Here is a 22,693-nt window from a genome sequence, read left to right on the forward strand (position 1 = left end):
CATGATGACTCCCTTGATTATTGCCTTCTACTGGTGGCTCTGTACCTATATTAATGTCATGGCCCCTGCCTAATATGGGCTTGAATCTGTCTGGTCTTCCATCCTCGACTTCTTTTCTTAATCTGCTTATAAATTCTTCTGGATAACCACGTTCCCTGAACATGTTGTGTAACAAAAAACATTCTTCCTGAAAATCTTTATCTGTTGAAGTCATACGGGAACCTCGTACAAATTGTCCTTTTATTATATTCTTTTTACTATGGTATGGATGGGCACTATTAAAATGTAGATAGGAATTAACGTAAGTTTCCTTTCTATACACCTTACTCTCAAATTTACCCATATTTTTATATAATTCAATATCCAAATACTTCAAACTTTCTGTGCTAATAGTATAGGTAAATCTCAAGTATGTGGTAGTACTATGGATATAATCCATAAAATCCAAAAATTGTGCCTCACTCCCTATCCAAAAAAGGACAATGTCATCCAGAAACCTGTGGTACAATGTCCATAGGTCTTTATACTTGCAATTTGTAATGAACTGTTCTTCCCATTTTGACAGTACTATGTTGCCCCATAGATACCCCAGTCTTCTGTTTATAGAGTTCCCCCCCAAACATAATGTAATTGTATTTTAACACTGTGTCCATAAGAGTCACACAAGCTATTTTGTCATTGTGACTCATATCGACATCTTCAAACACAGCTTCTTCAAAAAGACCCATGCCCTCTGTATGTGGTATACTTCCGAATAGATCTATGACATCTATAGTAATAAATCTGATGTCCTCTCTAAACAAATCCTGGTTAATTTCACTAAGGAAATCCCATGAGTCTTTTAAAATTAACTTCTTATTGATCCATATATGTTTGGTCTTGACATCTATAAACTTGGCTAAAGGGGCTGTTTTGGATCCCTCAGCCGTGACTATAGGTCTGAGGGGAGGATTTAGCATATCCTTATGTATCTTTGGTATGCCAAATATAGTGGCCACCCTTGGTTTCTTAACTTCCAAATATTTCAAGGTTGCTTCATCAATAACTTTTTCTATAATTAAGTCCTGCAGGATAGAATCAATCCTGTGATGTGCTATATTTATTTCATTATGTGAAGCCTCCGAATACTTAGTTTCATCCCTTAAAATAGTATTCATTTTGCTGTCATACAAAATTTGTTCCATTATAACAACCCCACCCCCTGTTTGACCAGCCTGGAGGTGTGTGTGTCTTTAATATACACTGAAACTTCACCTCCTTTGGCTTTGCTGCTCACAATTTGGGGTCTGAATGTGTGATAGGATGAGTAACCAGGTAAGGCTAGGGTACTCTCCGCAGCTTTGAACCAGTTTTCTGTGACTGCACAAATGTTAGCATCATCCAGGGTTAAGAATGCTTGCAATGAGTGCAGTTTCATGTTTAGATTCAGCACTCCCTCTTCAAACACTTCCTTAGCAACAACAGAGCACTGCGATCTAGTGACGAATATTAAAAACATTCATTATACATGCAACATTACTTGCATATGTTTCCTCTGGGTGCTCCGGTTTCCTCCCACATCCCAAAGACATGCTCTGCTCTAAACTGGCCCTAGGCGTTGAGTGCGTGCGCATGTGTGTGCCTTCTGTGGAAGGTTGGGTGCTGGGCTGGCAACTTGACACCGTAAAAACTCCACTGCCAATCATTTGCGGACAGGTGATCCGCTGTGGCGACCCCTAACTGGAAAAAGTCGAAAGAATGCATTCAACATTACCAGTTCTAGATGAACAAAAACAGAACCATTTAAACTCACATGAAACGTTACACACACAAAATTACGATACCCTTACATATTAACATACTGTAAAATTACACAATGTAACATAAACACTTCATGTTATAATTTGAAACACTAACACTACTAAATATGCATTCTTTACAACAGAAGCAGACTACTAATTGAAAGTCGGTCGTTAATCCCAGGGGGATTTGTAGAACCCAGTAATACTTGCCCATACAATTCCCTCTTTTCCACATATACTGATCAATTACCCCCCGCAGTCAAAGTGTGGAATCTTTTCTAACACACACACACAAATTTTTTTTTAAATCCCGACATTTCTCAGAATGCTTAAATAAAGCATTATTAGGGTCCTTCTTTCTTATAGCGTAAACACGCTGATATAACCGTGTTTTTAAAGCTGTTTCAGTTTTCCCAACATAAAAAGCCAAGCACGAAATACACTGTGCAAGATAAACCACCCCCTTTGTGTTACAGCTGTACTTTCCATTAGGATGAATAGGCTTAGGAAAATTTCCTATCATGAAATTCGCACATGTACCTATAAATCTACACTGGGCACATGCCCCACATTTAAACATACCTTTTGCAGATATATGGTCAGTCTTTTTTACTGCAACCTTCTTTTCAAAAATCCTTTTTAAATTGGCTCCTGATCTGTAAATCATTACTGGGCCATCTCCTAAAACACTGGACAAAACCCTGTGCAGAAATGCAGTTACTCCAATTCCTCTCTAATATTAATTTAACTTCCATGGAAGCATTACTGAAATTGCATACTAATGCTCTAGGGAAGTTATTTAAATTCCCAGTGCTGACTTGCTCATTATCCTGTGAAGGTACTGCTTTACTACCTGTAATTCTTGTAATCCCAAGACCATGTTTTAACACTGGTCTATAAAACACAGAACCACCTCAAACCACCTCATCCTTTAAACTTTCAAACACCTCTACAGGATATTGTCCATTAAAAAACATCTTGCTCAAAACCCTGGTTTTGTCATGAGACTTACAGTCATTAGTAGTAAGGTATGATATCCTAATAAATTGGCTTTTAACCACATTTCTCTTCTGCCAGGGTGGGGGATGTCTTTCATAATGTAATAAACTGTTTGAATAATTGTCTTTCCTGTAAACTGATGAGGTAAACTTCTGTTCACTGACATACTTACCAAAGGTTACGTCCAAAAAGTTCTCATTTTTGTCGTATTAACCATTAAATACCAAAAAAGAAGTTGTACTGCTAACTCATCTACTAGTGTTGTGTTTTTTGAATCAGTGGGCCCACTTTTCTTCTGTCCAGTAACTCATTAGAACTGCTGGCCCTTAAGCTCTAGTGTTTTGTTTAAGGCTCAGTCTCCAGAGTTGTATATGATGTTATTTTGGCATTTACTCCTTGCATGAATCTGATCACTTGGCTCAGCAGGGAGAAGGCAGGTATTACCTCTAGAAGACGGCAGCACAGACCTGACAAAGAAGGCAGTCAGGACTCATTCTTATTTTCCTGTTGCCTTAAAGAGACCCTTTCCAGTCAATGTAATGTGAAGAATGGCAACCTAACTCAAACATCTTATCAGATCACTAGATGGTACAATCACTCTCTTAACACAAATGTTAACTAACACTGTTCATGTATCCCCAGGGAATGAGAGCAAGGAAGTATACCAGTTCTTCTGCTTTCATTGGATGGCAGTGTCCAGAGGGGACATTCCAGTCTATTACACTGTATTGTTCATAGCTTCACTTGTATCAAGACTATATCATCCCAGATGGGACTCAAATCCAGAATCTCTGGCTCAGGAAACCAATGCTTTATCCATTAGGCCACTGGGGCCATGATCCTCAAGACAAACGTGTGGCACAGTCAGCAGTTATATAACCTGTACCTGAACCTTACAGGTCAAGTACCCGATACTCTGGGTAACAAAATGACTGCTGCACCAATTGGGTGGCATTGACACTAGTGATCTGTGAACAGCAGCAATACAGGAATTTAGCAAAGTGAAATTAATTAGTGTAGTTCGATTCCTACTTCTAGCTAAAGAGAAGCCAAAATGTATACATCCAGTAATGTTAAACCCCTTAAACTGGTGATATAGATATGGTCAAACCTATTTTTAACATCCTGAACAGCTGGCAATGTCGGGTTCCAATACTCTCAAACACAATGGGACAGATTCCAGAAGGCTTGTTCTCAGGGTAAGTAACTTACTTCACCTGCCTCAAATTCCAAAAGACTTCTCGGTGTAAGCGACTCCAGTGTAAGGCCCATCTATAAAGCAGGCTTATAATGGGGACTAAATTCTAAAAGACTTACTCTTAGTGTTAGTGATTTTCTCCATGCAATACAAAGGAGAAAGTCAATTGCTCTGAGAGCAAGTCTTTTGGAACTGGGGCATGCTAACACTAACGTAAATCACTTACACTGACAAGAAGTCTTTTGGAATCTGTCTCAATATGCAAGCTCAGTCAGCTAGCAGCCTGAATCAAACCTTCATAGGTTCATAAGACGATACTAGGCTATTGGCCTGGAAGATTTGTAAGCCTAGCCAAGAATTTAGACCATGTTCCCACATGCAGGTGATATTTTTCCAGGCACTGCCATTCTCAGAATAATCTTACCTGTCACTTGATGGCAGGATACTATCCTTGAGTGACGCATCTGTTGAGGAAGTATTTTCTGAAAAATAATTAAAAAAAAAAAAGTTTATTTGAATGGAATATCTGCTGTTTATATGCAAGAAAGAATAGTTGTGTAAAATCTTACCATAACCATAGATGCCCTTCTCTTCCATGTTGCAGTATTCTTAGTGTGGGATTCCCTGCCTCAGGCGACCTGAATGTCGGCTCCTTTACAAAAGCTTAAACCTGGCTGCTGTAGGTGTGTGGGACGTCACACGTAAGACTATAAACCAGGGACCTTAAATGTGATGTCAGCAAGCACAGACCTCAGAACTTGAAGCCCAGTGAGAGAGTCCTAAAGACAGTAACAAGTGATGTCATCCAGAAGTGCAAAGTGTCATATGCTGGCTAGTCTGCTCTTTTTCTAGGTTAGAGCTTCTGAGTGCCTAAGAGATATGTCCATAGTCCAAAATAAATACAGGGGGTTTGGAGAGAGGGAAGGAATATTGTAACATGGAAAAGAAGGACATCTATGGTTATGGTAAGATTTTACACAACTACTCTTTGTCCTTCTATTCCTATGTTGCAGTATTCTTAGTGTGGGAGAGTACCACAGCTTACTTAGAGGGAAGGGTGGAGGTAGAAGTAGAAGATTCCCAAAAACCCTGCAGGATTTCTCTAGCAAACCCTGCCCTGGCTCTGGAGACGTGGTCCAATTTGCAGTGTTTGGTGAAGGTGTGAATTGTGGACCAGGTGGCTGCTTCCAGAATGGAAGCTGTGTCCAGCCCTTTGAGGAAGGCTTTGGAAGTAGCCATGCCTCTGGGTAGAGTCAGCTCTTACTCCCTGGCGTTAAGTGCTTGCCATGGTGTGAGTAGCAGAAGGAAATGCATTTTCTGATCCATCATGAAATAGTTTGCTTGGAGACTGCCTTGCCCAGAGCCCTAGGGTGGAAGGATACAAATAGTTGACTAGATTTTCTGAAGGACTTAGTTTTGTCTAGGTAGAATCTAAATTGTCTGTGCACATCCAGGGAATGGAGAATCCTCTCACTATCATTAGTTCGAGAGAAGAAGGCAGGCAGGTGAATAGACTGCTTTAAGGACAGTTCGTTGACCACTTTAGGCATGAAGGAAGGGCTACTGCGCAGGGTCAACCTATCCCTGTGGAAGGTAGTGTGGGAGGGGGCAGGCCATGAGAACTTGTAACTCTGACACTCTCCTAGTGGAGGTAATGGCCACCAGCAGTGCAGTCTTCCATGTACACATCTGGAGCGTAGCAGTGCTAGTTGGCTCAAATGGGGCCAGTGTTAGTTTTTCCAGAATGAAGTTTAGATCCCACAGGGGTGGGATGGGTTTTCTTGGTGGTCTGATGTGTAAGACCCTTCTCAGGAAAAGTTTTACATCCAGCCTGGCTAGTAAAGTGGGATCTAGAGTTAGACAAGCTGAAATGGTTGAAAGGTGGATTTTCATTGAAGAGTATGAAAGGCCATCCTTAATGAGTTCACACACACAAGCAAGGACTAGGGAAGGGTCTGCTTGGCTGGGGTCCCTGTCCTTATGCAGACACCATTTGGAGAATCTCTCCCATTTTGATAAGTATGATTTCCTAGTAGTAGGTTTCCTGGCCTCCCTCAGGACTGTAAGCACGTCCTCTGAGTAATGATGTCTGAAAGGGATTAGAAGTTTATCACACAGAGTGTTAGGCCTAACATCTGTTGGTGAGGGTGAATCAGAGTTCCCTTTCGTTGTGTGAGTAGGTCCACCTTGTGGGGTAACTTGTGGTGATTGCCCTTAGCTAATGAGAGAAGTAGGGGCAACCAGTGTTACCTTGGCCAACAGGGAGTCACCAGCAAGATATTTGGTTTGTCCTTCCGGATTTTCAGTAGGACCTTTTGGATTAATGGGAAGAGTTGAAAAGCGTATAAAAACAATCCCTTCCATGGAAAGCTGAAGGCATTCATCCTCCAGGCAAGTGGAGTGTGATCCTTGGTGCAGAATTTGTTCAATTGCCTGTTCTGGTGGAAGGCAAACAGATCCACTTGAGGTGTGCTCCACCAGTGAACAATGTCTAGAAAGGTCTCCCTGTTCAACATCCACTCGTGTGGAAGACAGGATGTTCTGCTGAGAATATCTGCTTGTTTGCTGTCCTGAGAGGGAATGTAAGAAGCCTGCAGGGTTAAGTTGTGCCAGGAGGTGAGGTCCCAATTTTGTAAAGTTATCCGGCATAGGAGGTAAGCTCTGGTCCCTCCTTGTTTGTTGAGATACAACATTACTGTTGTGTTGTCTGAATAACTGAAGGGGGCCCGGTCGGAGGATAGGAAGGAATGCCTTCAGGGCCAGAAGAACTGCAGTCATTGCCCTTACATTGATATGCTTCTCTTGAAGGGTAGGGTCTCATGCCTCCTGTACCCTGAAACATTTCAAGGTGCCCCCTACCCTAGGTCTTATGCATCTGTAGGCATAAGTTGGGTTGGGGAGGGGATTTGAAATATTTGTTGAATCCACCACCTTAGTTCTGTTTTGAGGCAGAGCAGAATGGTAATTTATTGCTCTAGGGAGTGTTGGTGTTGTGACAACACATTTTTCAGATACCACTGGAACTTTCGCATGCGCATTCTGGATAGGGGAAGCACAGGGATGGTGGTGGCTGCCATCAGTCCCAGGAGTTGCAAGAATTGTCTTGCAGATATCTGAGGAACTAGTAATAGTAACAGGAAGTAATTGGAGAGTGACAGGACTTTGTCCTGGGGGAGGAAAGCCTACATCAAGTCTGTTCTGATCCTGCAGCCCTGAAAGATTTTGTCTTGCTGTTGGAGAAAGGAAGATTTTTGTAGGTTGAGGTTGAAACCCAGGTTTTGTAGTAGGGAAGTGGTGAATCTGAGATGATTTTGGAGGATGTCTTCTGTTTCTGCTAGAAGGAGAATGTCTTCTGCGGCTGAAAAGTTCTGAGGTCTGTGCGTGCAGACGTCACATTTAAGGTCCCTGGTTTGTGGCCCTACATGTGACATCCCACACACCTACTTGTGACTTAAGCTTTTGTATAGGAGCTGAGGTTCGGGTCACCTGAGGCGGGGAATCCCACACTAAGAATACTGCAACATAGGAATAGAAGGACATCTGATAATACAGTGACACAGATATAACAAATGCCTACAAATCAATTTAAAAAAATTCTGAAAAGCAAATCCTTTAAACAGATAACGACTGTAAACACTAAAATATCAAGAAATTATGAACTCTAAAACAACACTAAAAATCAGTATGATACAGAGGTTGTGGTCGCACTACTTTCCAACCCAAATCAGACTGACAAGGGCCAAGACCAATGTTTACATCTCTTCTTCAGAGCCAGTCTTTTAATAATGGCAGCATTCCCCACTAGAACAAAACTGTAAAGTTTTTTTACTCATTCATTCACTAGCTTATTAATTAAATAGATCCTGTTTATGCAGCACTTCTAAAAATCTGCATACTAAGAATAATTTTCGCACCATTATGTTTCATTTTCAGTTACATTTTCACGTGGGGAGTTTGATATGTGTTATAAAGTTTCTAAAGTCAATGACACATTTCTGTAGGCTGTTTACAGACCTTTCTACATTTGACCAAAATTTTTAAAAAAGTTAACGCTCCATGTGAAAAAATGATCAGTAACTACATCTTTCATATTGAGAGAGACTTGTAGAGCATTAAGTCACAAAAAAATCTGCCTGCCCCAATATATAGCAAGAAAATGGATTAATCAGTCAAACAACAGCAAGCCTATCCATTTTAGAACTGTATTTTGTCCTGATAAAATACTCACCCCCCACCCAGGATGCCATGAATAAGAATTATTCAATTTGCCCTGTGAAACAGTCAGTGCAGTGGTGCAGCAATCAGCATTGCACTCTACAGTGTTTGGTTCTCCAGATGTTTCTCTGTTGGCCTGCCTCCTGTGGAGAATCTGCAACCCCTTCTTCAATCTACATGGATCCTTAGTGGTACTTCATTCTCTTCCAATATCTCAAAGCCATGCTGCAAGTAAACTGAAGTCCTGAAAACTGCCCATGGTGAGCATACCATGTCTGTGTGTCCAGTCATCTGTATGTTCATCAATGGGATTACATCCTGTCTGGAACTAATTTCTGTGTGTTATAGGAATCCTGAAGTAGAACATCTTCCCTACCTGCACTCCCCAGCACTGAACAGATAACTGAACCTTACCCATCTGGGCTGCAGTCAGGGCATCACCCCCTACCCCACCGCCACAATGTAGGCAAGCAATGATCATTTTAAACACAACATGGCTACATTAGAGAGCAACTTAAAATACAAATGCAATTTGATGACAAAAATACATATAAATTACAATACAAATGCAATCTGACAATAAGTGAACACTGTCAAAACAAACTTATAAGAATAATAAATGATGGGAAATAAATGTTAACTACACTGGAAAAACTGCAACTCCCAGGGAACAAGAGGGTGACTTATCCCTGCAGTAGCTGCATTTAAAAAACTTGTTAATTGGTAATTTAGCTGCTTTCTGAAGCTAATAATGCTATTTTAATAACTGAATTACTTGAATAACCAGGTCCATGATGCCAAACAATTTTACGGAATTTTCATCTGTAACTAATCAAACACAGACTTCTTTAAATTTGTGTCTTCTTACTGTCTTTACTGTCAGATATCGGACAAAAGCAATGAGAAGTCATTTTTGTAACATGCTTTACCATAAACTTCTTGAAGGAATAAGGGGGCAAAAAGAGTTGTGGATGGTAGGTGTAAAGGCATCATGTCCCACTCACCAGTTTTTTTTTTTCAATACGGCACAGCAACCTCTGATGGAGAGGAAATACAAATTCAAGGTGCAGAAATCCTATCAATCTACCTTTAGTTACTGGCACTAACTATTAGGCAAGTAGTTTACATGCCAGAAAGAAGTTGTACAAGTAAACTTACCATAAAAAGAAGTTATGTACTCACCATAACGTTCCATCTGAGTAGGTAAACTTCATTTGTCAGCAACCTGTGGGTTACGGATCCGAGCCGGCAGCATACCAAGCAAAAAGATCTGAGCTCCAAGATCCTCCCCCTACCTATACTGCACTGCAACCTCCTTCCAATCCTCAGATCGAGTTTGCCACTCCATACATGACACCAACAAACTAACCTGAGACCCCTAAACCAAGGACAAACCTCCAACTCATGAACTCTGGACATCAAGTTCAGCAAAAAACACCAAGGCAAGGGGAAAGGAGGGAGGGACGGTTGCTGACAAATGAAGTTTACCTACTCAGATGGAACGTTATGGTGAGTACATAACTTCTTTATCTGAAGTAGTTAACTTCATTTGATCAGCAACATGTGGGACAGAGTCCCCAGCTACCCGAAATCTTGGGAGGCCCTTAAGGAAGGATATTCCGGAGCACTGCAGAGCCAAAAGAAGCCCTTCCTCTAGACACCAAATCCAGTTTATAATGATTAATAAAGGTGTGAGAAGATGCCCAGGTAGCCGCTGAGCAAATGTCATCCAGGGAAACTCTAGACCAGAATGCTGCAGACATCGCCATAGAATGTGTAGAATGGGCATGAACTCCTACTGGTTCTGGTAAACCAAGCTCTCTGTATGGTTGTATGATACAAAGGGAAATCCACCTAGCCAGAGTCACCTTTGAAACTGGTTTCCCTAAAAAGGGCTTAGCAAAGGAAACAAAAAGTTAATCAGATTTGCGAAAGGCCGCCGTCCTATGCAAATAAAAACGTAACTGCCTGTGAACATCCAGCAAATGAAGTTTGTATTCCCCTTTGTTCTGAAAATTAGGGAAAAAGATAGGCAAATTAATAGATTCGATTAATATTTGTCTCAGAAGCAACTTTACGAAGAAAGGATGGATTAGTCCTGAGAGACACCCTATCTTTATGAAACCCAAGGTATGGGAGTTTCATACAAAGAGCTTGCAGCTCCGACACTCTCCTTGCTGAACTTATAGCTACCAGAAAAGACGTCTTCCATGACAAAAATTTTATGTCAACTGATAGGCGAGGGCTCGAAAGGAGGTGCAACTAAGGCATGAAGAACCGCAGTCAGATCCCACGGCGGTGACGGATTCTTAATAGGGGGTCACAGAAGAAAAGTGCCTTTCAAAAAGGTCTTACAAATTCTGGCAGCAGCGAGGGAGCCTAAATTGTCTCCTACATGGAAATGAGAAATAGCCGCCAGCTGGACCTTCACTGTGGAGGAGCTGGCTCCTTGCTGCAAGATATGAGACAAAAAGTCTAATACCATTGGGATCGGAGCGGTAAAAGGATCTAGATTTCTCTGTGAAGCCCAAATGGAGAAGCGTCTTCATTTGCTAGAATAAATTTTCCTGGTAGAGGACTTATGTGCCGCAACCAAGATAGATTTAACAGGAGAAGAGATACCAGGAGTCCTAGCAATTAGTGGAACTAGAGCAGCCAAGCTGTGAGCTTCAGTCTGTCCAGATTCGGAGGAAGCATTCCCGAGGGATGATGAATTAGATCCGGAATGGGATCCAAGATCCAAGGTGGAGCCATGAGATGAGACAGTAGGCAGGGGAACCAGACTTGATGAGGACAGAATGGGGCTAGGAGGATAAATCTGCTCCCCAACCGGCAAGCTTTCTGTAAGAGCTTTATCATGAGCGGGAGTGGGGGATATGCATAAAGACCGGGTGGCCAAGCATGAACAAGTGCGTCTCTGGGGCTTTCCCCCCTTGGGGGGATTAGAGCGAAAAACCGGCTGCACATCTCGTTGGAAAGCGATGCGAAGAGATCACAGCAAGGCTGACCCCACTTGAGGAAGATCTGTTCCACTACACAAGAGTTCAGAGACCACTTGTAAGGAGAAAGGATAATTCTGCTCAATTTGTCCGCCAAAATGTTGGACCGACCCGGAATGTGCGTTGCTATCAGAAAGCAGTTGGTGGAGATCGCCCATTCCCAGAGTCTCATGGCTTCTTGACAAAGGGATAAGACTTGGTTCCTCCCTGTTTGTTGATATACCAGACCACTGACATATTGTCTGACTGGATCGCAATAGTTCCCAGAGGTAGATAAGCATGAAGGGCCTGCAACGCTAAAAGGACCGCTCTCATCTCAAAGACATTTATATGCAGAACGGTCTCGTTTTGAGTCCACGTGCCTTGAACAGTCCTGCCCGAACAATGCCCCCCCCCACCCTAGGCGGGAGGCGTCCGTGGTCACCGTGGCTTGGGGTTGGGGCACAAGAAAGGGGCATCCCTCCTACAAATTCCGAGACTAGAGCCATCACTTGAGAGGATTTCTGCGCACTCTGCTCAGAGGGATCGGAAAATCTAGAGGTTGATGAAGAATTGACCACTGAACTTGCAACGCCCACTGTAAAATTCTCATATGCAGCCGAGCACGAGAGATCAGGTTGATAGCTACTGCCATGGACCCTAAGGCTCTCAGGACTAATTCTGCAGGGGATGCAGGGGACTGCAGGAATGCTAACACATGAAGTGTCAGGCTGTGTAGTTTGTCTGGGGTTAAAAATGCCCTGGCCTGGCGAGAATCCATTCTCGCCCCTATGAAGTCTAACATGAACAGGTTGAAGGGAAGACTTCTTTAGGTTTATGGTAATCCCCAGCCGAGGTGATATCCGGAGAAAGAAATCTCTGGCTAGCAAGAGTAGATGCCTGGTGAGGGTGGTGAGAAGACAGTCATCCAGGTATGGAAAGACCTGAATGCCCTGAAGTCTCAGGTGGGCCTCTACAACTGCCATGACCTTGGTGAACACCCTGGGAGCTGTGGTGAGACCGAAGGGTAGGACCCTGAATTGATAATGACTGACCCCTAGCCAAAAGCGGAGGAACCTCCTGGATCGCCTGTCCATCAGAATATGGTAGTACGCATCCTTGAGGTCTATCGAGCACAACCAGTCTTCCTCCTGCAGGAAGGGCAGGATGGATTGATGCGTGACCATCCAGAACATTTCCTTGGCAATGAACAGGTTCACTGTAGACAAGTCGAGAATCGGCCTTAGGTCCCCCGTCTTTTTTGGCACCAAAAAGAACCAGGAATAGATGCCTGATCCGGACTGGTCCAGGGGTACCTGCTGGATGGCTGTTTTTTCTAGTAATTTTTGTATTTCCAAGGCTACGGCCTCCCTCTGAGTGGGTGGATCGTCCGGGAGGCACCTTGTGTAAGGGGGTTTGTTTATGAAGGGAATAGAACAGCCTCTGGATATTATTCAAAGCACCCAGCAATCTGTCGTGATGGACTCCCATTGGGGTAGGTGCATCAAAAAACACCCCTGACTGCCTCCAGAGAGGAGCAGTCAGGTAACCCCTCAGGGTTGCTGCATGGGTCTCTCTGAAAAAGGTTTACATGAACCAAAGTTCTTCGGCCCCCCTCTGCCTCTGGGCCGACGTCCACCTTGTCCCCCTCTGCCTCTAGGGGAGGAGTCCTGAGCATTCCGGGACTGCTGAGTTTTCTGGAACCACAGCTTCTTTTGCCCTCACTGGTTCCTGGAGAAGGACCTCTTAGAGTTAGAGAAGCGGATCCAGACGGCTGAAAGCGTCTTCCCGTCTTTCTCGCTCTGGACAAGCGTATCGCAGACAGTCTTCCCGAACAGGGTGGAACCGTCAAAGGGTGCGCTAGCGAAGGACGCCTTGATGGGTTCCGAGAAGTCGTAAAGATGGAGCCAGGCGTGACGGCTTAAGGCGATGCCAGACCCACTAGCCCTAGCGGCTCCCTCGGTGGCATGAGAGAGTAAATGCATGGACGTACTGGACACAGACTTGAGAGTGGCCATACGAGCCGAGAAGGTCCGTTTATCCTCGGCCGACATGGACTCTGGGGGAGACTCAGTGTACTCTTTCACAAGGTCCCGCTGCAGTCGAATTACATGGGCCAAGTAATTCAGCGCTCTTGTAGTAAAGGTGGCTGAAGCAAAAGTCCGCTTTCCAAGAAGGTCCATGGCCCTGGACTCCTTGTCTGGGGGTGGACCGAGGAAATTTCTTGGGCGAGTTCCTTTTTTGTGGCCACCGCCACCACAATGGCATCAACCTGGGAACCTTTGTTCCAAGAAGCTCTGTCTGCCGGTGGACTCTGTATTTTGTCGGGTCTTTTGGGTATAGGCTCCACAGTGTCCGGTTCCCTCCAAGCTCTGGTGGTGATAAGGTCCACCAGAGGGTCAGTCGGGGGGGACACCCAAGAGGAAGATGGGCCTGTGTCGAATGCCTCCAGAAATACTGACTCGTCAGAGGAAGGTTTTTGGACAGACCACCCTCCCCCGGTGAAGAATTTCCATAATGACTCCAAAGGAGACGTCTTCAGGGGAGTGATTTGGGTGAACCTTCCCCTTCCTCCAAGTCAGTATCCTCAGTGAGGGACTCGGGGGAGTCCAAGTGCCTCCTCTTACACTGGCGTTTGTGAAGGACCTCCTCGGGTGGATTCTCCGGGGAGGGCTCACAAATGGTTTCTTGTTCCTCCAAGGGAACTGTCTGGGGTGCAATGGACACAGGCTGTCCCTGGGGGGACTGGATGACGGAAAACAAACCCAACTGCAAGGGAGCAGGGATGGACCCCGAGGACAGAGTGAAGGGTCTTGATCCTCCAGAGAGAACCCTCTCCACGACGTTGAATGCCAAGGGAGACCCAGCCTCCCTGAAACTGGTAGCTGAGACCCTTGGATCCGATGAAGGTATCGGAGCTGAAGTTGGAATGGTCGGACCCGAAGGGATGGTATGCCCTGACCACAATGGAGCCAATGACAGACTCATCCCCTTGGATCCGACGCCCAACTCTTGGCTCCGAGAGCTCGGATCCGAAAGCGGATCTGACAGACTCGAGGGCATGGCCGGCGTTGAGGCCGAAGGCACCATCAGCCCTGACTCCGGGGCTCCTCGGATCCATAGACTCCAATATCCGATGGTGGATCGGAGAAGGAGCTATTGTGGCAAAAAAAGGAGCTGAACTCCCCGCACCGGGAGGGGGGGGGGAGCCATCAATACTCCCATCTGCATTTGAGTTTGTAGAAACCTTTGCATCATCCGATCCATGTCTGCTTCAGAGATGCTTCTGGTTGATCTGGAGGATGCCACCGACGCCGGCCAGGACAGCTGACGGGAAGACGACTTCGAGGGTGGTCTAGCCTCCTCCTCCTCCAGCCCTGGAGAAAAACGTGGTGAATAGAGCCGAGGAGAGGATGGCCTGGCAACTTTTACTGGAGACAAGATTACTTTAGCAGGAGGGGCTATCGGATCTAATTTGGCCTGTCGCTTGCGGCCCCTCTCTCTATCTTCATCCTTATCCACATGTCTCTCTGTATTCCTGTGCTTTTCTTTAATCTTCTTGGCCTCTCTCTCTCCCTGTGGTAAGGTGGGAGGGTTAAGTTCCGGACAGGGGCGAAGGGCCAGAAGGCTGAACAGCCACAGCCGTGGCTGATAAGGAAGCTGAAGAAGAATAACAGGCAGAAGTTGATTCTGCGGGTAGAAGACCCGCCAGAATCAACTTATTCCTGCGATCCCACAGGGCTTGGGGGCTAAAGGCCGCACAAATCTTGCAGCCGGAAGACAAATGGGCCAGCCCCAAGCAAACTACACACACAGTGTGACCATCGGCTGGAGACAGCTTGTGGCCACACTCTGTGCACTTAGAGAAAGTGACTTTCTGACATCCTAAAGAATACACACACGACGGGCGGGAAGGGATGCCTACACTAACTGAAAGTTTTCAACTTTCAAACAATAGGTATCGTGGACAACTAATAATTTACCTCAAAATTATCAAAAAGAGCACACACAGACCACGTTTTAGAGAAAAAAACCCTGACACATGCCTGGAGCTCAAGAATCCCATGCTGGCGAAGCCACGGCAAACGAGATCGGAGGATTGGAAGGAGGTTGCAGTGCAGTATGGGTAGGAGGGAGGAGCTTGGAGCTTGGCTGTTTTTGCTTGGTATGCTGCTGGCTCAGATCCGTATCGGATCCGTAACCCACAGGTTGCTGATCAAATGAAGTTAACTACTTTAGATCAGATGTTCTAATAGATCACTCTTGCACTAGCCTAAGCCATATGGGTTATGTGCTGCCAAGTACATCACACAGCTGGACAGCGTCCAAAGCTTAAAGACATGTTCTACACACCCTAATCGCTCAACTGCTTGAGGAGAGTGGTATAAAGTCAGTAGTTAGGGTACCAAACCTTCAGAGCTTTCTTGCCTAATAACAATGGAAGCTAAGTGCCCTGTTAGCTAAGTTTGCATTAGGAGAAGGGGAAAAGGAAAAATATCTACATCCTAGTATAGAAAATAAAAAAAGAAGGGAGTGGGGGGAGGGTGTTCATACTGTAACAGTGATCTATTTGAACATTTAGTGTTACAATAAGTTTTCTTACATTACTGCACTATGCACATCATTAGATCACTGTTGCAGTAGCCTATGCCATACATAGGTTGAATACCTGAGCTTAAATTGAAAGAGATGAGGAAGATGGATCAGAGTCCAGGAGTTGCCAAGACAAAAGTTCTAGTAAACTCTGCTCTTGACCTAAAGAAATAATCAAATTTGTAATGCTATGTAAAGGTTTACACAGATGAACAAGTTGCTGCCTCCAATATACTTTGAGAGTTCATCCCTTTCCAAAAAGCAACAGAAGAAGCCAAAGCCCTGGTAGAGTGGGCCCTGACCTTTACTGAAAGTGACTTGCCATGGTGAGAGTAACAACATAATAGCATAACACAATTATACCTGATTGTACCCTCTTACATTCTGAAGAAGCAGTTGATCAGAATTCCTGAAGGTTTTTGCTGTGTTAATTTAGTATCTTAGTTGTCTGTGGACATCTAGTGTGTGTAAAATTCTCTCCCTTACTTTTTTGGTTCTGGAAAGAAAATATGGAGATGAATAACCTGGCTCAAAGTAAACTCTGACATCACTTTAGGCATAAATGAAGGATTGATCCGTTCTCCAAGTTACCCTATCTTTTTTGAAAGATTAGTTAAGTTTTGATTCACCACTAGAGCTTGTAGCTCAGACATTCACTGCTCTGACTTCTGCTAGAAAAGTAACACTGTTTTCCAAAGCAAGAACTTCAAAACAAACATATTAGTAGGTTCATGTGGAAAAAGTGCAAGTTTCTCCAGTATACAATTAAGATCGCAAGGACGCCACATTTGTCTTCTAGGTGAGTGGATATGTAAAACCCCTTTCAATAAATGACTTGAGGTTAGAAGGGGGTAGGGATCCATGTTCAGACAAGCAGAGGTGTCTGAAAGATGAATCTTTATAGACAAGAAAGGCCAAAAGATAGCAGCTGTCATAAATATTGTAGAACTAGAGGTGTCTAGGCCTGAAAAGGATCATGGTTCTTACTTCTGCACCAACTATAGCCATATCTGATTTTCTAGTTGCAAATTTCTTAGCCACCGTTAATACCTGCTGCTTGTCCTCAGAAAACAGGTGCCTAAAAGGTATTCAGAATCATATTTCCAAATTTCCAAGCACATTATACTCTATTAAGTGATAGTTTATCAAAACTCAATGCCCCTCCCAACCCAGAGTTCACAATAACCTATGTAGCATTGTTCACAGAGACTCTGTACAACCAAATAAAGTGGCATGATGACTTCCTTGGACCTGAATGCCATGCCCTTGCTTATAAGCTGGGTGACATAGAACAGTTTTCTTATTACCTTGGCTATATAGAGGCTGCTGTACCTACTAGAAGAAGCCCAAAACAAACTTTAAAAACAAACCACACTGTTGGAATCCTAACTTTAATAGGCTATATAACAGAAGGAAAAAAGTCATTGCTAAAATCAGGAATAGTAACTCCTATAATGATATGAGCTCTCTAAACTAGACAGGAAATTAAGAGGACTAATGAACGTCAACAAGTCAAGATAGCCTCACAGGATAAAGAAAACCACAAGACCATGTACAAGTATGTCTAAAACCCCAAAGGTAGCACATATCAGTGTGCTGAACCGGTGAGCAAATGGTGCCATCTTCACTGAGCACAGCGACAAAGCAAATTTGCTGGCTGACAAATTAAACTCAAACTTTACCTCCCACTCCCCCTCTGTATTTCTCCATGAAATATCTACTAGCATAACATCTTCCCCTCAACTATTAACAGGGAGCAGGTTCTGGTGGCACCTGGTAAGGCCAAAAACATAGCCTTAATGGACATCAGCAATATCCCTTGACTCCTAAACAGCTGGAAACATGACCTATAAGAATCACTTGAGTCACTTTTCAACTACAGCCTCAAAACAGGTGTTGTACCATGAGAATGGTGGATTTCAAATGTTATCCCACTTCACAAGGGTGGACCATCAACCAGCCTCAGAAACTACAACTTGATTAGTCTGACTACTCTAATATGAAAGTCATGGAACAAATTAACATGGAAATGATCAATAAAGACAATAGAACTTTCAGATACTGGACCCACCTAGTTTGGCTTTGTCAAGGGAATATCATGCCTACTAAACCTAGTGGACTTCTTTGAGAAGGTCGTTAAGGTAATGGTAATGGATAATGGATAAGGGAAAAATGGTGCATACTGCCTACCTGGACCTGGCTAAGGTGTTCAATACAATATCCCACACTCAGGTATAGTTGGCAAACTCACCAAACTGGACATAAATCCCTATAAATATAAACTCACAAACTGCACCTTCTCACTAAATGCTCTCATTATACTTGTCACTACCTGCATATATGAATTCTCCAGACTCTATTTCTGATGTGATTAATGTTACTATCTTGTAAATGTCTTAGACTAACTGCATTTAATTGCTCATTCAAACCCATCTTGTACAAACCAATGATTTTCCATAACCTGTGACTCAAAAGATTGAATATTTTTATACTGTAATTGATGGATTTACTTCTCTAGTCATTATACTACCTTAGTTTATTATTATTATTATTTTTTGTGGATAATTGTGGAGCTTTTCTCCCAGGGCCTTCACTGAAAAATGTCAACAGCTCAGTCGGACTATCCCGGTCAACAAATGTCAAATAAATAAATAAATATAACTTGTTGGATTGCCTACTGGCTCACAAACAGGTCCCAGGACGTTAGGCTAGATAATACCACCTCCATTAAGAGACTAGTTACCAGCAGGGTACCTCAGGCCTTTGTGCTGGGACTGTTCCTATTTGTCATCTACTTCTTAGAGGTATAGGCTAATGTCAAGGGCCTTTGGCTGATCAAGTTCTCAGAAGACTGCAAATTAGGAGCTATCACAGATTCCCCCATGACATAAACATCTTACAAGAGGGTCTAACACAAACAAATGACTGGTGCCAAAATTACAGACTAAATCTCAATGCCAACAAATGCATTACAGTGCCTTTTGTAAAAACTGCCACCCAGGCTAGTTACTCCATCAATAAGACACTTATAAGAGTTGACCTAGTAGCCAGGGATCTGGGAACATATGTAGACCATAATATGACCTTTAATCAAAGCCAAGGTAATAAGAAAACTACTCTATGTTACCCAACTTATAAGTAAGGGCATGGTATCCAGGTCAAGGAAATCATCACACCACTTTATTTGGCCCTTATCAGACCCATTATTGAGAATAATGCCCCCTTCGGCATGCATCTGGCCAAAGGGGTCCCCTTGACATGGTCAACATTTCAAAATGTTGAAGACCATATGATCGACTTTTGAAATGCCGACTATGCGGAACCGGCATTTCCATACAGTGCGGAATGGAAATATTTCCATCTTCCGCACTGTAGTGCGATCTTGGAGTTGGTATATTTAAGGTACGGGGGGGTGGGCGGGGGCGGAGCAGTCTTAAGGTGAGTGTTTGTTTTTTTTTGTTCTTTACATGTTTGACATTTCAAATGTCAATCATATGGTCTCGGCCATATGGTCTTCGACATTTTGAAATATCGATCATGTAAAGTAGACCCGGCCAAACATATGCAACAGCTGAAACGCCCACAAATGTTCCTTACTAGGAGAATCCAGAGTATAAACAAATGTTCCTATTATGGGTCGCCTTAAAGCCCTGTATCTACATTCTTGTCTCCTACAGGTTACTGAAAGATAATTTATGCCTGGTATACAAAGCATCCTTGGATCCAGCTCTGATGGACCTTTTGCACGTCCGCAAAACAAACAGCATCAGATACTCTACATCCAAAGATTTAAATTTGACTTGTGATATAAATAAAACATGCTGGTAACAAGGACATGTATCTCATAGGATCCCCATGCCCTGGAACAGGCTCCCCATCCATGTGAAACAGAGTCCATCCTTAACTAGGGTTGCCACCTTTTCAAATGTCCAAAGTGGGACATTTTTGTAGAAATGCAAGATTTTGCAGGACAAAATATACCCATGGTCAGTGCAAAGGACAGAAAAAAGAAGTTATGTACTCACCATAACTTTCCATCTGAGTAGGTAAACTTAATTTGTCAGCAACCTGTGGGTATCGGATCCATATCGGATCCGAGCCGGCAGCTTCAAACAGCTAAGATCCGAGCTCCAAGCTCCTCCCCTTACCCATAATCCCCTGCCATCCCTCTCTGACCTCAGATAGAGTTTGCTATAGTAAAACAGCATATTACAACAAAGGATCACCTGCAACTCCTAACCTGGTGTTATCCGGAGAAAAGGACAAGGAATCCTTCTAGGACGCACTATAGGTTAGGGGGATGGAGGGGGGGGTTGGTTGCTGACAAATGAAGTTTACCTACTCAGATGGAACGTTATGGTGAGTACATAACTTGTTTATCTGAAGTAGTTAACTTCATTTGTCCATCAACCTGTGGGACAGAGTCCCCAGCTACCCAAACTTGGGGGGTCCTCATGGAAGGATATTCTGGAGCACTGCAGAGCCGAAGGATGCTCTCCCTGTGGAAATTAGATCCAACTTGTAATGTTTAATGAAAGTATGGGATGAAGCCCAAGTGGCTGCTGAACAAATGTCGTCCAAGGACACTCTGGAGCAAAAGGCAACAGACGTAGAAATCGATTGGGTAGAATGAGCGTGGACTCTTTCAGGTTCAGGTCTACCATAACTCTTATATGCAAGAAGCATACATTGGGAAATCCATCTGGACAATGTAACTTTTGATACTGGTTTGCCCAAAGAAGGTCTTGCAAAGGATACAAAGAGTTGCTCAGATTGCCTAAGTTCAGTGGTCCTGTGCAAGTAGAATCTCAATTGCCTATGTACGTCCAGAAAATGTAATTTGTATTCACCCTTGCGTTGATAATTTGGAAAGAAAACTGGTAAATTAATAGATTGATTAATATTGGGCTCAGAAGCAACTTTGGGTAGAAAGGAGAGATTGGTTCTGAGGGAAACTCTATCTTTACGGAAGACCAAGTACGGTGGTTTGGCAGAAAGGGCTTGAAGCTCCGAAACCCTTCTAACCGAAGTGATAGCGATGAGAAAGGCCGTCATCCAAGATAAGTATTTCAGATCCACCGAGGCTGTGGGTTCAAACGGAGGGGAGGTCAAGAACTGAAGAACAAGGGTTAAATTCCATGGAGGGACTCCGTCTTTCACCGGAGGCCTTAAGAGGAAGGTGCCTTTTAAGAAAGTCTTACATAATTTGGAAGATGCTAAGGAACCGAGATCACTTCCCACAAGATAATGGGAAATTGCAGCTAACTGGACTCTGACCGTGGAAGAGCTAGCACCTTGGTCGAATAAGGTCGACAAAAATTCTAACAATGCTGGAATGGGAGCTACAAAGGGATCTAACTTTCTATGCTCTGCCCAGATAGTAAAGCGTTTCCATTTGCTGTTATAAACCTTTCTCGTAGAAGGTTTATGAGCGGCCACTAAAATAGCCTTAACAGGGGACAAGATACCGGGAGTCCTAACTATTACTGGAACTGGATCAGCCAAGCTGTGAGCTTGAGGTTGTCCAGGTTCGGAGTTGGTAAACCCAGTGGGTGAGAGATCATATCCCGGGTGGGATCTAGAATCCATGGAGGATTCACTAGACGAGACCATAGGCATGGGAACCATGTCTGACGAGGCCAGAATGGGGCTATAAGGATCACTCTGCTCCCTAACCGATGGGCTTTCTGCAAGAATTTTGGCATTAGGGGAAGAGGAGGATAAGCATAAAGTAGACCGGATGGCCAAACATGCACCAAAGCGTCTCTGGGGGATTCCCCTGGTGGGGGAATTATAGCGAAGTAGTTGCTGCACTTTGCGTTTGAAGGAGACAGGAGGAGATCGCAGCAAGGTTGACCCCACTTGAGGAAGATTTGCTCCGCTATTCTGGGGTTCAGAGACCATTCATACGGCGAGAGGATGGTTCGACTCAGCCTGTCTGCCAAAATGTTCGACCGATCCAGAATGTGCGTCGCTATGAGAAAGCGGTTGGTGGAAATCACCCATTCCCAAACTCTCATGGCCTCTCGACAAAGTGGGTAGGATCTGGTTCCCCCGTTTGTTGATATACCAGACCACTGACATGTTGTCTGTCTGAATTGCAACTGTCCCTAAGGGAAGAAGGGCCTGGAGTGCTTGCAACACCAAAGCACCGCTCTTATCTCTAGGACATTGATATGCAATAAGGTCTCTGAATGGGTCCATGTGCCTTGGATGGTTCTGCCCATACAGTGCCCCACCCCCCCACCCTAGGCGAGAAGCATCCGTGGTCACCGTGGTTAGAGGTGGGGACATAGAAAAGGGGCGCCCTATCTGGTGGTCCAGTGACTGGAGCCACCAGAGCAGGGAATTCCTGCAAGCCCTGCTGAGGGGGATGGGTGAACTCAGTGGGCGTAGCAGGATGGACCATTGAACCTGCAAGGTCCATTGTAGTACCCTCATGTTCAAGCGCGCTAAAGGTAGCAGATTGATCGTGGCCGCCATGGAACCTAGAGCCCTCAGAGCCAATTCCGCTGGAGGAGCAGAGGATTGTAAAAGGGCCAGTACGTGGAGCTTCAGGGTACGAATCCGGTCCGGAGTTAAGAAGACTCTCAATAGGTTTGTGTCTAATCTGGCTCCTATGAAGTCTCAAATCTGGGTTGGATGAAGGGAAGATTTGTTGAGGTTGATTGTGATTCCCAGCTGGGAGGCCAGGTGGAGGAAGTAATCTCTGGTAGAACATAGTAGATGCCTGTTGGGGGCGGTCAGGAGCCAGTCGTCCAGGTAGGGAAAGACCTGTATTCCCCTGGAGTCTCAGGTGGGCTGCTACTACTGCCAAAACTTTGGTGAACACCCTGGGGGCTGTGGTGAGACCAAAGGGGAGGGCCCTGAACTGGTAGTGACTGGCTCCTAACCGGAAGTGGAGAAAGCTTCTGGATCATCTGTCCATC

General features: G+C 44.2%; 1 protein-coding gene across 1 annotated transcript in view; it reads right to left on the reverse strand.

The window, feature by feature from the left end:
• GTF3C1 (general transcription factor IIIC subunit 1) overlaps positions 1-22,693 on the reverse strand; it is a gene marked incomplete in the record, with an annotated part of 1,808,906 nt that overhangs the window by 164,371 nt on the left and 1,621,842 nt on the right. Inside the window, 1 exon segment of the mRNA XM_044089472.1 lies at positions 4,403-4,460. Within this exon segment, the coding sequence (XP_043945407.1) occupies positions 4,403-4,460 (58 nt within the window).

Source organism: Protopterus annectens, chromosome 12.part0 (genome assembly GCF_019279795.1).
Source record: "Protopterus annectens isolate FY-2018-M chromosome 12.part0, PAN1.0, whole genome shotgun sequence".
Classification (NCBI taxonomy): Eukaryota; Metazoa; Chordata; order Ceratodontiformes; family Protopteridae; genus Protopterus; species Protopterus annectens.